The following is a 15,293-nucleotide window of genomic DNA, read 5'->3' as shown; positions in this document are numbered from 1 at the left end:
AAAAGGAGAAAATGAAATAATAAAAACAAACAAAAGAATTGGAAGTGGAGTTTGTCTCCACGGGTGGTGTTTGAAAAAGAAATCAGAAAGCAAAGTGGGGGAGTGAGGATAAAGTGGAGAACTAGGAAGTGGGATGAGGCTTGTCTTCCACTTGTGGCCTTGGTGCTTTGAAAAATCATGGCCTTTTGTTTAAGGCAACACACGGCAGGACAAAGGAGAAGGGAAGAGAGCAAAGGATTAGAACCATAGAGGGAGAGCACGGTAGAGATTAAAGGAAAGTGTAGACGGCAGAGAGCAAAAGAAGGGAGAGTAACATAGCAGAAAAATAAGGGAGCTGCATCTCCACATGGAAGGAGGATCGGAGAGCATCAGGAGATAACCTCCTTGTAAAAAAGGGTTGTCTCATTCTTTGATTCTTCATGGATAATTTCTTATGTATTCAAATAATTATGTGTAACTAATTTCTTTTCGCTAGAGTGAGGCCATGAGCCGCAACATGATTACGTAGATTTCTCTTTCAATTGCTTAAGTGTTGTTACATGCTTGCCTTGATATTTTCAATCTCTAAATTTAACTATCTATGTGTCTTGATGATTGATCACCATTAGGATGCTTAGAAAAGTCATTGGATGCAATTTTGAACGAATGTCACGTTAAAATTGGGTTATGCTTCTTGTGATTGAGGATTGTAATTTCTCCTAAGGTAAATATCATACTCTTAGGGATTACATGGTTTAACAAAAGGATTTTCATCAAGATTAATGAATCATTCATGTTTATATTTAATCCAAATGTCATGGATAAATTGCATGTAGTGGTATGCGTTTTAATTTGAATGTCACAAGTAAAACATACACAAGGAAAACCCAACCTTCAAAGCATATATGTTTTCGATTACTTAAGCAATTTGACGAGCTACGTAGGAGTGTTGTTGGTAAAAGGTTGAACTCTAGCATATTGTCAATCTATTTTTCTTCAATCATTTATCTTATCTTGAGTTTATATATTTACTTGTTTTGTTTAGTTGGATCACTATTCCTATAAGCCAATTCCCATTTTAGATATTTGTTTAAGTCACATCCAGTAGTATTTAATTTCGTCAAATTAGTGTAGTTCTTAGAGTTAAATAAGTTAAATACACAAAAATTCGTAAATTGTTTATATCAGTCCCTGAGGAGATCAACCTTACTTGAGCCATTCTATACTACAAACACTTGTTCTCTTGCAAGAATTTTTTGTGGTTTAACCCTTGTTTTACAAGTGGTAAAAATCACCATCAGCAACCTTAGCGCAAGAACGTTAAAGTTATGATTACACAACAATCTTTCTCTTACTGTTCATTCCTATTTATGCTAACTGTCTAACTTGCTAACTAAGAAACCTATAACAATTGACTAACAAACTTAGAAACTAACCATCTCAGCCATACACTTGGCACATTCGGATGATGCCATCTGGCATCATAACATTTTCATGAGTTCGAATACAAGATTTTCTGGAGGGAATCGGATCCCCTCTGGACCCAAAGGAACTAAGCCCAAAGATCAAATGATCGGGGCCATTGAAATTTGATTAAACGGCTATAATTATTATAACTTTTAGAGGCCCCCCTTGTTTGTAACTGTTGGATCAAATTTCAATGGCTTGGATCATTTGATGAGTGGGCTCAATTCCTTTAGGCCCAGAGGGGATTCGGTTCCTTTCTGGAGATTACTTGGATTCTCTCCCCAATGAGTTGAGGTTCCTACGGTGGCCTGAATGTCCGTTACAAGCTTTGCCATCCAATTTTAACCCCAAGAAACTTGTTCAAATGTCTATGCCTCGTAGTTGCTTGTCAGAACTTGGAGGGGGATTCATGGTATTTAAAATTATTTTTCGTCTTATTTTCAAGAGTTTTTTTTTTTTTTTTTTAACTAATTAGGCTTGGTTAGTATTTTTTATATGGTTATCTTGTTTGATCCTCTTTTTATCGTTTGTATCATAGGGTTTATAAAAATCTGACATCTATCAACTTGGAGAGGTGCAAATTCCTAACAAAAATCCCAAATTTCTCTGGAAACTTAGAGGACTTGAATCTAGACTTCTCTTCTATACAAGGTTAGTTGAGGTTCATTCTTCCGTTGGATTCCTCGGAAAGCTTGTCCACTTGAGTCTTAAGGGATGCTACTGATTGTGGAAGGCTCGAGACTTTCCCGGAAATTGTGGAAAAGATGGAACTCTAAACATGCTTGGACCTATCCTGCACTGACATAAGAGTTGCCATCATCAATTGGATATCTCAGTAGTCTTGAACAGTTGTGTTTAAGTGAGTGTGAAAACCTTACAGATCTGCCATTAAGCATTTATGTGTTGCAACATCGAAAAGGTCTTCATTTATGTGGATGCCCGAAACTCGTTACATTACCAAATAAGGTGAAGTCTGAAGTTTCATGTAGTGTACAACCACTTCCTTTGGTGCTTCCGACTAGCACAAGGATTTCACATGACAGTTACATAAAGCGCTTCCCAATCTTGAGCAGTTAAACGTCCAGGGAGGCAGTTTATCAAAAATGAATTTCCTTGCTACTCTTGATTGTGTGTCTACGTTATTCAAACTTGATGTATCGGGAAGCAATTTTGTTAAGTCTTCCCGAATGCATTATCAAATTTGTCAGCTTGAGGATTCTAAGCTTGCATGGATGCAACAGGCTTGAGGAAATTCCAAAACTTCCACTGAAGGTAGGACATGTAGATGTCAGTGATTGCGTATCCTTGGCAAGAATTTCAAAATTGCCAAACATTTTGGAACATGGAGACGCATAAATGTTTATTTGGATGGACTTGTCCAACTGAGTTAGAGTCAGCTGGTGTGGTTGTACTATTTTCCGTTGTGTCAAGTGTTAACGGAGCTGAAGGAAGTGAAGCGTCCAACACAGCCACCTCTTACGTGCAGAGTGCATTTCAATTTTGACCTTCTTGGTAAATGATTACCCGCTATAAAAGCTGCGGAGTCCACCTGGTAATGCCACTGGATGGCAGCAGTGAAGATATACCAAAAGTCTATACGGAGGTATTGGCTGATGAAGATGCTGGCTGCTCATCAAGGTCTGGGGAAGCTATCACGCCATTGGAGGTAAAGATGAAGAAAGCAGTATTGGAAGTGTTTGAAGAAGATGGCTACTTGTGCTACAAAGATGAGGAAGTCCTGAGAATAATATCCGTTCAGATGTGTGTAATTTGCCACTTCCATTGCACCCACTACAAGTACTCTATTGATTAATGTCGCCGTGCTGTGGTTTTTTGCTTTGGGGTTAATTCAACAATACCCTCCCAATGTTTGTGTTGTTTCTTCTCGAAAGTTGACTACTTCTGCTACCACTACTCTAACAGTGATCAAGACCATCAAATCAGCACTGACTACTAAGGGCATCAGCTGTGAAGATTCAGATTTTGGAAGATGCAAGACTTTTTTTCTCACTATCTTTGCTTCTTGCTGAGTTTTGGTGAATGGTTCTTTACTGGTGCTTCCGCTCGTTGCTTTGGTATGGCGTTTCTTGTATTGCAGTCTTATCGGTCTTCGTGGTTCATCTTTTCTGGGTGGTGCATGCACGCAGATATGCAGCGCGCAGTTTTGACTTGCTTTGCTAAGCAAATGACCAAGCCTTTACGTGTAGTTTAGCTCACGTAATCCTTCGTCACCCTCAATTTTTGTTGCTTTCAGTTTTTTCTATGTACTTTGCTGCTTACTTTTCTTCAATAATATAACCGAAAACTAAATAAAAAAATACATCAACTTGATAGTATTGCAAAATAACAAAAAACGAAATAAATAAGACAATATATAACACATAAAAACACAAATAGGAAAGAAATTACTTTGTTTTGCTTCATTAAATCTTCCATGGCCACAACTTCTACATATGTTACGAGGAGTAATAAAATACAAAAATTGAAAAGAATATGATCTCTATTCTCTCACTATGTATCTGTGTTCCCGAGTGCAAAAATATGAACAATTTGCACAACAGAAATGGTTGCATTTACAAAAAGACATTTAAGCAGAAGAACTGGCCTCGATGCTAGCAGAAGAGAACTCGTTAATTAATCTGGGTACCTCTTCTTCCAATTTTAGAATCTCACTAGCATATCTAAGAGCTTCATCTACAGTATCAGACTCTAGCGCTGTAACCAGTGAAACAAACAACTTCCTATCTGTTAGAGAATGAAAGAGCCTTTTGAACTTCACTGCAATATACTGAAAGGCTCGGTGAGCCAACGTGGGGTTATTGCTGTTATTGTGGCTACTGCTGGGATTCTGGCTGGGTACTGGATTGAAATCATTAAACCATTCGCATCGAGTGAGAGGGACTTCGTCAATCTTTTCTTCCAGAAGATCAAACTTGTTGAGTATCAGAAGGAAGTTTTTTTGGTCAAAGGCCCGATGAGTAACAATATTTTCAAATAGCTGCTTACTTGCCATCATCTTGTTTATGGAAACCCCATTAACATCTGTATAAAACTCATCGTAGTCTGTCAATGAAACACAAAATGCGACCATATTAACATCTTCAAACATCTCGACCAACTTGCAGTTTCCTCCAAGGCTGCTCTGATGCACTCTAATTAGTTGGTACCTGCGAAGAAACCGATGCCAATGCTTTTTAAAACACTGAATTATCACACTGCCCCTTATGATACTTTGATACCCTGTTTCCCAAAACATGAAATAAAATTGCTCAAGTTTTCCTTTTTAATATAGTCATAATACTAGTCAACGTTTCAGCAATTAAGAAACTGAAACAAAAAAGGACCGGCTTAAAACTTCGAATTCAAGATCATATCTTGGAAATGAAATTAATTTTCAAGTAACTTATCGCTCGTTTAGCCTCAAACAGTTATATTCCTTACCTTTGTTTCCCTTCATAAAATTCCACTGATTATGGTGTATGTATTATAAAAGTTTCATCTTAACGACTTCTCCTAGTTATAACTAATATAAAACTGCATACCAATTTCTATCCATTGGGCAAAGCATGTCGACACTAAATTTAATCAGCAATATTAAGCAAGATATTGGCTAACTCAATGAAGAAAGATTAATGCAATTGTTGCTCAAGCATGAATCACGAAACCTAACCTTAACGAAGGGTCATGCTGATAAGGAGGGTCCAGATTGCTGTTTCCTGCTGATGGGGGAATCGAAAATTCCATGCTCGTAAGGCTATTGGATGAGGTGATTCCCTCAGCATACAAGATGTCCATGTCTGAGGGCTCATAATCTGTCCTTGAAATCTCAACGGCCTGCTCAGAAGAATAAGCATTAGAATCGAGTAACACGCATAAAATTTAGAGATAGCGTATTATCCACGTTCCATGTTAATATCCAAATTTATCCACAAGATCTAAAGAAACATTCTGAGCATCTGGCCCATCAAGTAATTGAAAACTCAAAACCAAAAGAGCAGAAGCACTTTGAGAGTGTGAATTGGCTAAAACTAAAGGGCAAGGAACACAGAGCATGATCTCACCCGATTAAGAAAATATGCAGCTGGTCTGGGCAGCGTTTGTATTTCATTCCTCCGGTCGTATGTGGCTTGAATAGCAGGATCCTTCCACAAATCCTCAACAAATGGTGCATATTCACGAGTAGCTGCTGGAAATATGGCTTCCAGATTACCAGATACCATAGATTTGAGGAGCCAATCAGAAAAAGCTTTCAGTCTTGGACCAATGGAATATTTCGTTTTATCGTCAAGCTGGCTTGTATTTCCTGTGTAAACTGAATAACTTCAGGCACGACTCCATCATGACAATACTGAAAGCAACAAATTCATACAAAAGGCAAGCATATAACTTGATGTTTAATATGTTACTTATAACCCAACCAATAATACAATCAAATAATAGAAAGATACATCAACTTGACAGGAAATTAAGAGAGTAATCCACGAGAAAAGCACAAAATGTTATCTAAAAGGAACGATCTGTTATTCCAATAAATATTGAGGTGTAAATACCAAGCAAATGTTTCAGTTTGTAAAACCAACATCTAGAAAGCACTACCTCCGATAATAAGGCAGTCCCCAATGGAGAGGGCTAAACGTCCAAGAGCAAAAAGATGACCTGATGTGTCCAAAAATTCATCTCCAACCAATGTCTAGGCTATAATTCTATAGAGCCCACCCGGCCATTATTTAGCCAAAGAGGCATCAGGCTGCCTAAATGTAGCCCCTCACTAAGCCCCTTTTTTGGGACCCAGCTTCTTAGTTGCAATCATTGCTTCAAACTCAATGGCTAGATTTGAAAACATCTTACGGTAATTTTAACTAAATTAACCAATAAATTTAAATTATAAACTTAAAACTAATAAACTATTGAGAGGGCTATGTTGAACCCCCTTTGTTAGAGATGGTATATGAGTATGGCCTAACACTAGTTATTTAAAAATAATTTTTTATAGGGCTATAATTATGTGAAGACGGAAAAATTGATGTTAGCCTTCTTCCACATGCTGGGTAACCATCTTCCTCTTTATGTAATACAAATTGTGTTTCTTATCCAAACCAAAAAATAATTACAAATTGATTTAAAAAGGCCAGATCATAAGCATATGGAGTGGAGAAAACAAGGAATCAATATATTTGTACCTGACGGGCCTGGTTCCTCCAGAAGGTGTCCTTTTCCTTTTCTCTTCTCAATCAAACTTTCTTCTTCAAACCACTCACGTCCTTCAAGCAGTATACCGAGATAACTGTACAATCTGCTCTGTATCATCAACTTAATACTTTGCCGTTCATCTTCAGAGAAAGGAACATTGTACAAAATCTTGGCCTAAAATAAGTAAGTACTTATTGTCAGAAGAAATGCACGCATCATTCGGAATAAACATCGCAGTTCCTTCAAACAGTTTATTGAACTCAGTCGAAAACTTTACCGAAATAGAACATTGGTTCCTATTACTGATATGGATGGGAAAAAGAAAACAATGAGTCACTTGCGGTAAAAGAAGAACGAGTCATGTTTAGTTATCTGTGTGCATGTTTGCACTTGTTGATTATTCAATAGAACACTGCTGCTGAGAGGATGCACCATACATAATTACATGCACATTATGCAGTCTGCTGAGAGGATGCACATTACGCGGTAGTGCATTCAGAAATATACAAACATATATATATGGTTACACATTTCCGATGTGCATGCAGAGTCAACTTTTTACAGGTATAAATATACAAAATAAATCAGGAAATGTTTTTTGAAAACTTCAAGTTCTGTTAATTCTAGTTCATCTGTCAAGTTTCACCAATGATTACTATCATCTAAAGCTTTGTAGAATTAATAATTTTTACTGACCCTGAAGCTATGAAATAGGAAATGCACCAATTAGGTTATGAGCTTAATGATATTAAGAAATCGGTAATTGGGTCATTCCCTCCTCAAAATGTCTTACCTGTTTAAATATAGTGCTTGTACCAGATTTATGATGTCCAACTAGAACAATTTTGTTAAGCATTTTCTCTTCAAAGGTATTCTGGGTGTTCACTTCTTCTGTCGAAAGATTTGCAGAATCAGAAGGAATTGGCAAAGACAAGATGTTACAAACCAGCTTTATTGTAGTCTGTAGAGAAGTAACTTCACAGTTAAGGGATGCTTGACGCATAAGATTGATTAGGAAAGGCACTCAACTTATTGCATATCACATGCGTACAAACCTTGTCCCATATCTTTCCTTTTACTTGCTTCATTCCTTCTTCCTGATACGACCCATCTGCACTCACCCAGTAGTGAAGATTTCCTTCACATGGCACTCCAGCCAACTGCATAATTCCAACAAAAAACATCAAACGATGTGTTTTTTCAAAGCTTATAATAGACCAATGAACTTGAATGAGTCCAGTATAAAAACCTTCAGCATGAAGGCCTCTAACTTAGTGATCTCCCGACCGTTTATCAATATATTTGTATCCCCGTTACTAGCATTTTGCCTTATGTGACCTCGCACATTCAAGTGAGGGCTAATTATTTGGCAAGGCCTATGCCCTTCCTGTTCATTTCAAGCAGAAACATCATCACATTGTAGTGCAAGTTACAACAATATAGAGTTCTATTATTAACAAGCTGATTGAAAAGTTGAGCTGAATTCAATTTTTACCTTTCCCCAAAAACCAGATACTTTATCATACCAATAGCACCCTGGTTTTAACTTTTTTGGCGGGTTTCGGCAACTTTGCAATCGAACCAGCTCTTCCTGCGATAGATGTTCGTCGTTCACAAAAATAAGATTGCCTGGCAGTTGATTTGCTTGGCAAGATATCTCGGCTTTCATTATCAGTTCAACTTCCGATTTAGTGAGAAGCCGCTTGAGCATCCTAGAACACTTGCCCAGCTTCCTTCGCCTTGACTCGTCAATTTCAAAACTAATGCAAGTAATACATTTTCTTCCTTCCGGCATTGACCCCATTGCTCTCAGCACACAATTATAGCAATACTTAGCACCACAAACAATGCAAACCTCCTTCTCCGTGAGTCTGTTTCCTTTCCCACATCGATAGCACGACCCTTTCTTCCCATTTCTCTCAACTGTAGGCCTCACTTGCACATCTTCTTCCGCATCAGAAAGATCATACTCTTCTTCCTGAACAATGTCATTCGAGTCAGGATCACGGAATGTCACAGCTGATGGTCTTTTGACATGGTGAGGAATTTCATCCGCATCAGCTTCCTCTCTACCAGAAAAAACCTCAGAGGAAAGACTCTGTGAACTCGAACCAGACTCTGATGAACCCCAATCACCGGGGCTCATATCATTCTGAAAACCTTGAGCTTCTTGACCATCATCAGGTAGTTCAAGCACACCCTTTGAACTTCCAGACAGACTGCCAGAAAACGCCAAATCCCCAGAGCTTTCGACTTTATCTGATAAAGTCGACACACCCTTTTCGCCTTTGCTAATTTCCAATTCAGCAGGAGTTACTGAATCGGAAGAAACAATTTCCTTTCCAAACTTTGCTTCAATTGCAAGTTTCGACTCTTTTTTCGGTTTCTTGTTAGATTTCGCAATCGGTTGAATAACAGGGAGGGACGAATTGTTCAAGAGAGAGCCTGAAGAAACCGGAGCAGCAGTTGGGATGTGGTGAATATCAACCGGAACTGCATTTGGGATAACATAACCTACCGGAGGACCCTTGTATTCATCGGCAAACGAAAACTCCAACTCCGTGCTAAAATCTACGGGATCGACGCCGCCGCCCCCACCAGAAGCGGCCATAGCAGAACTCAATTTTCTCATCACATACGCCATACCAGAGGTAAAAAAAAATTCACCAAAAAACCAGCAATTCCAACAACATAACAAACAAATATCAAAAACCCACCATCTTAACCCTTTAATTCGAAAACCCACGAAGCCAAACGAGGAATAAACAAAACCCAGGAAGCAAAATTCAAAATTTTCACAAACCCATCAAAGGAAAGGTCTGGAAATTTGAGGTAAAACCCTCCAACAACCTCCTCACGCTGCCCAAAACAAAGAAGCAAAATAACAAAAAACACAGAAACTCTCTGATGGAAGTCGCAAGTATAGAGATGCAGACTTGGAGGAAGACTTAATCGTTGACTTGCCATTTTTCTCCACGCGGTGATGTCACGGATGCCACGAAATTGCTAAGAATTTCTCACAGAAACAACAAGAGAAGCAAATCGCCACACTACACAACAACAAATGGAAGGCCGAGTCTTCAAACTGAGAGGGTGTGGTTCCCTGCAATTACATATACACAAGTAAATCTAGTCCTCCCTTGTTTTCGTCGAAAACGACATCTTTCTGGTTGTGGAAGGGGTATTTTCGTCCCTCTGATATGTCCGTACGATCACTTTCTGTCCCTTATTGGTGCATGGAATGATGGAATAATTATTGACGCGGTGAGCTCCGGCAGAGCTGCAATTTTGTCGGTCAACTTAGAAACGCGTACCCGTTTAATGTGCTAAATTTTCCTTTTACTAACTAATCTAACTTTATAAAATTTAACAAATATCATTAAGTAATATCTAGTTGTTAATATTTTTTTCTATAATTTTATGCCCCCATTAGGATTAGGAAGAACAATTCTTTTTATGGAAAAAAGAAATGCATATTTTGGGGTTGAGGTGAAGTGAAGAAAAACGTTGTTTTCAAAAGTATGAGTAAAGCTGCTTCTGCTTTTTGTTGTTTTGGAACTTTGATTTTGACAAAAAGAACTCTTTTTTCATTTACCAAACACAATTTTAACTCTAGCTTTTTCAAAAAGCTACTTTTAAAATAATTTCAGTAATGTCAAACCAACCTTAGTGCACCAAGGAAGGAATGTTTGATTTGTGGCTTAATAAAGGAGACAGACAAAATGGGTGAGAGACCACTCAATAAATTTAATACCTAAAATTCCCAACAAAAATAATAACGTGGTTTAATAATTAAGTTGTTTGTTGAATTAATCTTCTAATAATCAGTCATAGGAGGAGAGGAGCATCCAGAAATTTTCTTTGGACTCTCAAAGTTTTCAATTGGTCGGTGGAGAGTCAAGAAAATCTATAGATTATCTAGTGGGAATTTGAATAGAGAGCTTCTAATGCACCTGAAATTTTGATTACTCACTTAACACTTGAAACAACATTTTTGCGGGGTTAAAAGTTCATGCAAAGTTTTAATGAGGTCATACCATTATTACATCGTATGATTCTTACACATTCTTCACCTTTTTAATGAGTATTATTGTATCATGCAAGCACCTAGAAGAAAATTTTGAAGGAAACCGGGTAGATAAGCACATTTAAATTTCTCTCGACTTATAAAATCTAAATCTGCCTACAGTTAGTGGGCTTTTATGTTTTTTTTCTTGTTCAATATATTTATCGTGAGGTTTGCTCACCCGTACTCATGGGTTGTGCATAGTTTGCATATGACACAGGTAGATAGTGTATTGACAACATATCTCATCATTTTTATAGCACATACATAGTGTCTCGTCATTATATTGTCAATAAAATAGAGATATGTCGTCAACATGGATCATGTGCAAACCATGCGCACATCACAAATGCGTAGGTGACCATTTCTATTTTTTTTTTTTAATAAACGATAGTATCTACACCAAGGGATAGGGGCATGGGCTAAGTCTTACAATGAGCAAACCATTTCTGTTTTGGGTAATGCTAGAGAGACCAATTATTTAGAATAAATTTTGGAAATCATATGACGTGGCTGTCGATGATTGGATTATTATTAAAACATTAATTAACGAACTTATTTTTTTATTTGTGATATATCACATAATTTACAAATACAGTCTAAAAATTGATTTACCTAGCATTACTTTTCTATTTTTATCAGTACGTGCAAGAGATTTTTTTTTCATTGGGTTTGGATTTGGGTGCATGCATGCTTTTATCATGCGCATTCAAGATTATGTTCTAATTATAGCCTAAAAGTCCAATCCATCATCTTTAAAGCAGGCCCCCATAGCCCAACATCTCTTGCTCCTCTTGGTCTAAAATAAGCCCAAACACCACCTGATTCTTTAGTACTATACCTGATAATTTCTCACACGACTCGTTAACATGACACAAAAATGATACGAAAATAATGAGTTTCGGGTTACCACGATTGGTTATTATCAAGTCACCCATCGTTAATAATGGTTTCTTAACGGGTTTACACGCAGGTAACTCGTTTCAACCCGTTCAGATGTTTGATAATTTTAAACTACTAAAAAAAAACCTTACAAGAAAAAAACTTACAAGTTACCACAATAGCCATAGTACTTAATCTCACATAAGGGATTAAAAATTTCCGATCACATTAAAAATACCAAAGCACATTTAGAAATTCATAATAATTCATTACAAGTATGAAAAATGTGAAAAAAAAATATGTAAACGCTTGTGATTGCATTCTCTACGATGTGGCAATGAGTATATCGTAGTTTGAATTTTAAAAACCTACAAACCCTATGAACAGTGTTTTTAGGGGATTTCAAAATAAACAAAAGTACATTATGATTAATGTACAAGTTGAAAAAGGTGAAAGAATATATAAACGCTCATGATTGCATCCTCTACACTTAGACAATACTTACATCGTTGTTTAGATTTTTAAAATCCTCTGAACCCTCCTGGCTACATCGTCACTTAAACAATGGCTCCACAACCTTGAAAAAAAAACTTCCTTCATTTTGCATATCCTTAAACATTTGATATTTGTAGTCCTAATGTTTTTTTTTTTCACTAGCTTCTTATTTTGGGGTATGTAATAATTGAAAGACAAATATATTTTTATGTTTTGAAATAAGATTTATGTGACAATGTGATATGTAGACTGTAGTTATGACTTTTGAAATGAGCACCAATCAAGGACTTGTTAATTCAAATTGCTGGCTAGCTTTTGGTAGCTTATAATTCAAGTCAAAATATTGAATTTACAAACGTAAATACATGAGAACGTAAATACATTTACTCTGTAGTCATACTCGTGTATATATAGAGTTGTATCTGGCCAAATTAATAATAGGGAAAAAGCCCTATAATTGTGGCAACAAAGCTAGCTAACTAATCTCCCAGAATAATCTGTTAAGGAGTTTATAGTCGGTCCATCTGCATGTGCTTTCATAAAACTGCATTAGGCCATGCAAATAATACTTAGCCTTTGGGACCTTATACATGCTGGTTTTTTTTTTTTTTGGCATGAACGATATCTACATATTATCTCAGACTCTCACATTCATAGTATCTTGCATTTACTTGCAAAACCCTTTTTTCCAAGGCTTCGTTTGAAAGCAAAATCTGGTGGTCCGCCTGGTCTGGACGGTCCCCTCCCGCTTAATTCATCTAGACGTTTTGGCGCTTTGTCGGCGAGACTACCACCAGAACAGACTGCGCGTGTACTACACGCTCGTTCAAGGACCGTCGTGTTAGAGCAAACTCTACGATATTTTCTTCCCAAGACTCTCCGGATTTGTCAATAGTGGAGCCGAGCGGCTTCCTGCCTTATCGAAGCGTCCTTCACCGACGCCCGTATTTGCCTCAAGTCCGGAGCGTCCTCGGACACGCGCCACACCTTTACGGACCGGTCAAGGCTGCCACTGTACAACACCCAACCCTGACCTGCCTTGTTCTCGGAGCCGTGATCTTCCACCACGGTTAAGCATTTGACGGGTCCTGTGTGGCCTGTCAAGACAGACAAGCAGGTGTGCGCCCCACCTTCTTCCCTCCTCCATATGCAAATGTTCTTGTCCGCGGATCCGCTGAAAACCAAGTTTCCCGCTGAGGACAAGCACAGCACGGCAAGTTTATGGCCGCGCAAAACTCCGCCATGGGACAAGTGCTTCGCGCGCTCCCAATAATTGACCAACCCATTTGATGATCCACAATAGACAATCGCGGCCTCCTTGTTCACTGCCAATGCCGTCACCGCGTTCTCTTGCTTCAACAACGTCTGAACCAACACATGCGAAGTTCCCTTCCCTTGCAACTCCCTCCTCCACACCTTCACAGTCCCGTCCGCCGAGCCGGTGAACACCAATGACTCGAAACCCACGACGACACTGTTTACTGCGTCCTCGTGAGCTGCGACCGACTCCAAGCATTTGGAATCAGCAATTCTCCAAACCTTGAAAGACTTATCCCACGACCCTGAATAAAGAAGCCCTTGTTCTTCGTTCATGCTCATGCAAGACACTGCATCGAAGTGTCTGATTCGAACAACGCTGCGGTGTCTCCGGACCTCCACGTAGTTTTTCGGCTTCATGGAACTCCGAATAAAATCTTTCATAGTTGGCAAGCTCCCAACCCGTCTGTAATTGCTTGGATTTTTCTCGGAAAGCTTCCAGACTCGGATCTTACCATCCTGATGACCGGTGAATATCCTCTCGCCGGAAGTTACGATGGCTTTGATCAACCCGCTCTTCGATTTGAAACCCGTAAAATCCTTCAAGTTCTTCCAGACACGAATGTTCCTGCTATCCGACCCGGTATAGAGCAAGTCTCCTTTGACAGCCAGCGAATATATGTGGCCTTCTTCCCGGACTAATGATCCAATGAGTCCGTTTAAAGGGAAGTTCTCGTCCAGCGGATTCAACGACGACGGCGTTATCCACGGGGACTTATTGTAGGGTGACGCCGTCGCAGGGTTCCATGGGGACATGACATAGGGTGAACCCTCGGTGCTGCTGCCGCCTTGGGTACTATTGTCGTAGTACCGAGGACTTGTCGCCGAGGCACTGCTACGCCGTGTTGAGTAATCATTATGGTGGCTGTTGTAGTTATTGTTGGTCTCGTTGGTGCTTGTCGGAGACGTCAAGGACGGGTCGGAGGAATGCAAAAGGGCTCCGAATTTCGGCCTGTGGTGGTGGGGGACATTGCGTTCTGCTACCATGGTGCCTCCTCCTCTTTCGTTTCTCATTTACAATTCTAATGAGAAAACGTGAAGAAAAAGAACAAAATGGAATTTGAATATGGATTGAGTGCGAGAAAATTGAGAGGATTTTGACGGAAAATTCTTGATGAAATTAACAGAATGATGGAAAGTTTTTGTTAATAGTGATTTGGAAAGGTGGGAGAGGAGTAAGGGAGCATATATAAATACGAAGGGAAAGGAAAGATTGGTGGGTAGGGTTGGTGCCACGTGTTGGGATGATACGTGGTTGTTTTGTACCGGGAAACCGGGTGTGCCGGTAATTTAAAACGAAAAAGCTGAATTTGGTTGAATCGCTGGATGGATTGGAGATTAATGGACGGGAAAATTGCAGGAATTATCCCTTCAAGTTCAACACAGTTCAAGCAATGTCTTCTTAACTAAAAATTTATGATCATTGATTCATTAACTTATCAAAACGTACAATTATAGTTCATTGCGTCAACTATGTTATAATTTTCTTCAAAATGAGTCACGTGTCAAGCAAATGAGGCTGATTAAGGGGCCAATATAAAAAACCAAATGAGAAATATAATTCATCAACTTTAATCTAATTGGAGTAATAGTCTCTCAACTTAACCAAATGTAGCAATGGTCAATCTAACATGACTCATTTTGACAGAATTTTGATGAAGTTAACGTACAAGATTATATATATCTGGATGTTTTAATAAGCTACGAGACCAATCGTCATAAATTTAGTCTAAAACCATTACTCCAATTGAATTACAATTTTTGGAGCAATTGCTATGATTTTCTCGTAATGGAGAATAATGTTCACACGTTTTTATTGGGGGAAACACGACACGGGTTTTTTTAGCATGCGTGTGGATTGTTATTACAATTTGTATGCCGATGTGAAAGCGTTTTC

The 15,293-nt window shown here is 38.6% G+C and overlaps 2 protein-coding genes across 2 annotated transcripts; both read right to left on the bottom strand.

The window, feature by feature from the left end:
* Positions 1-3,840: 3,840 nt before the first annotated feature.
* LOC103449791 (extra-large guanine nucleotide-binding protein 1-like) lies at positions 3,841-9,733 on the bottom strand. The gene is made up of 8 exons (XM_008389110.4): positions 8,132-9,733; positions 7,886-8,023; positions 7,692-7,796; positions 7,430-7,597; positions 6,627-6,810; positions 5,508-5,749; positions 5,117-5,280; positions 3,841-4,613 (listed from the first exon to the last, which is right to left on the bottom strand). The coding sequence occupies exons 1-8, from the start codon at positions 9,278-9,280 to the stop codon at positions 4,034-4,036; spliced, it is 2,730 nt and encodes a 909-aa protein (XP_008387332.3). The 5' UTR covers positions 9,281-9,733; the 3' UTR covers positions 3,841-4,033.
* Positions 9,734-12,441: 2,708 nt separating this feature from the next.
* On the bottom strand, positions 12,442-14,548 carry LOC103449790 (protein JINGUBANG). Its single transcript, XM_008389109.4, has one exon. The coding sequence runs from the start codon at positions 14,408-14,410 to the stop codon at positions 12,968-12,970; it is 1,443 nt and encodes a 480-aa protein (XP_008387331.1). The 5' UTR covers positions 14,411-14,548; the 3' UTR covers positions 12,442-12,967.
* Between the last annotated feature and the right edge of the window lie 745 nt (positions 14,549-15,293).

This window comes from Malus domestica, chromosome 10 (genome assembly GCF_042453785.1).
Source record: "Malus domestica chromosome 10, GDT2T_hap1".
In the NCBI taxonomy this organism is placed as follows: Eukaryota; Viridiplantae; Streptophyta; class Magnoliopsida; order Rosales; family Rosaceae; genus Malus; species Malus domestica.
Note: the sequence above shows the minus strand (reverse complement) of the source record. Positions and strands in the feature narration are given on the sequence as shown.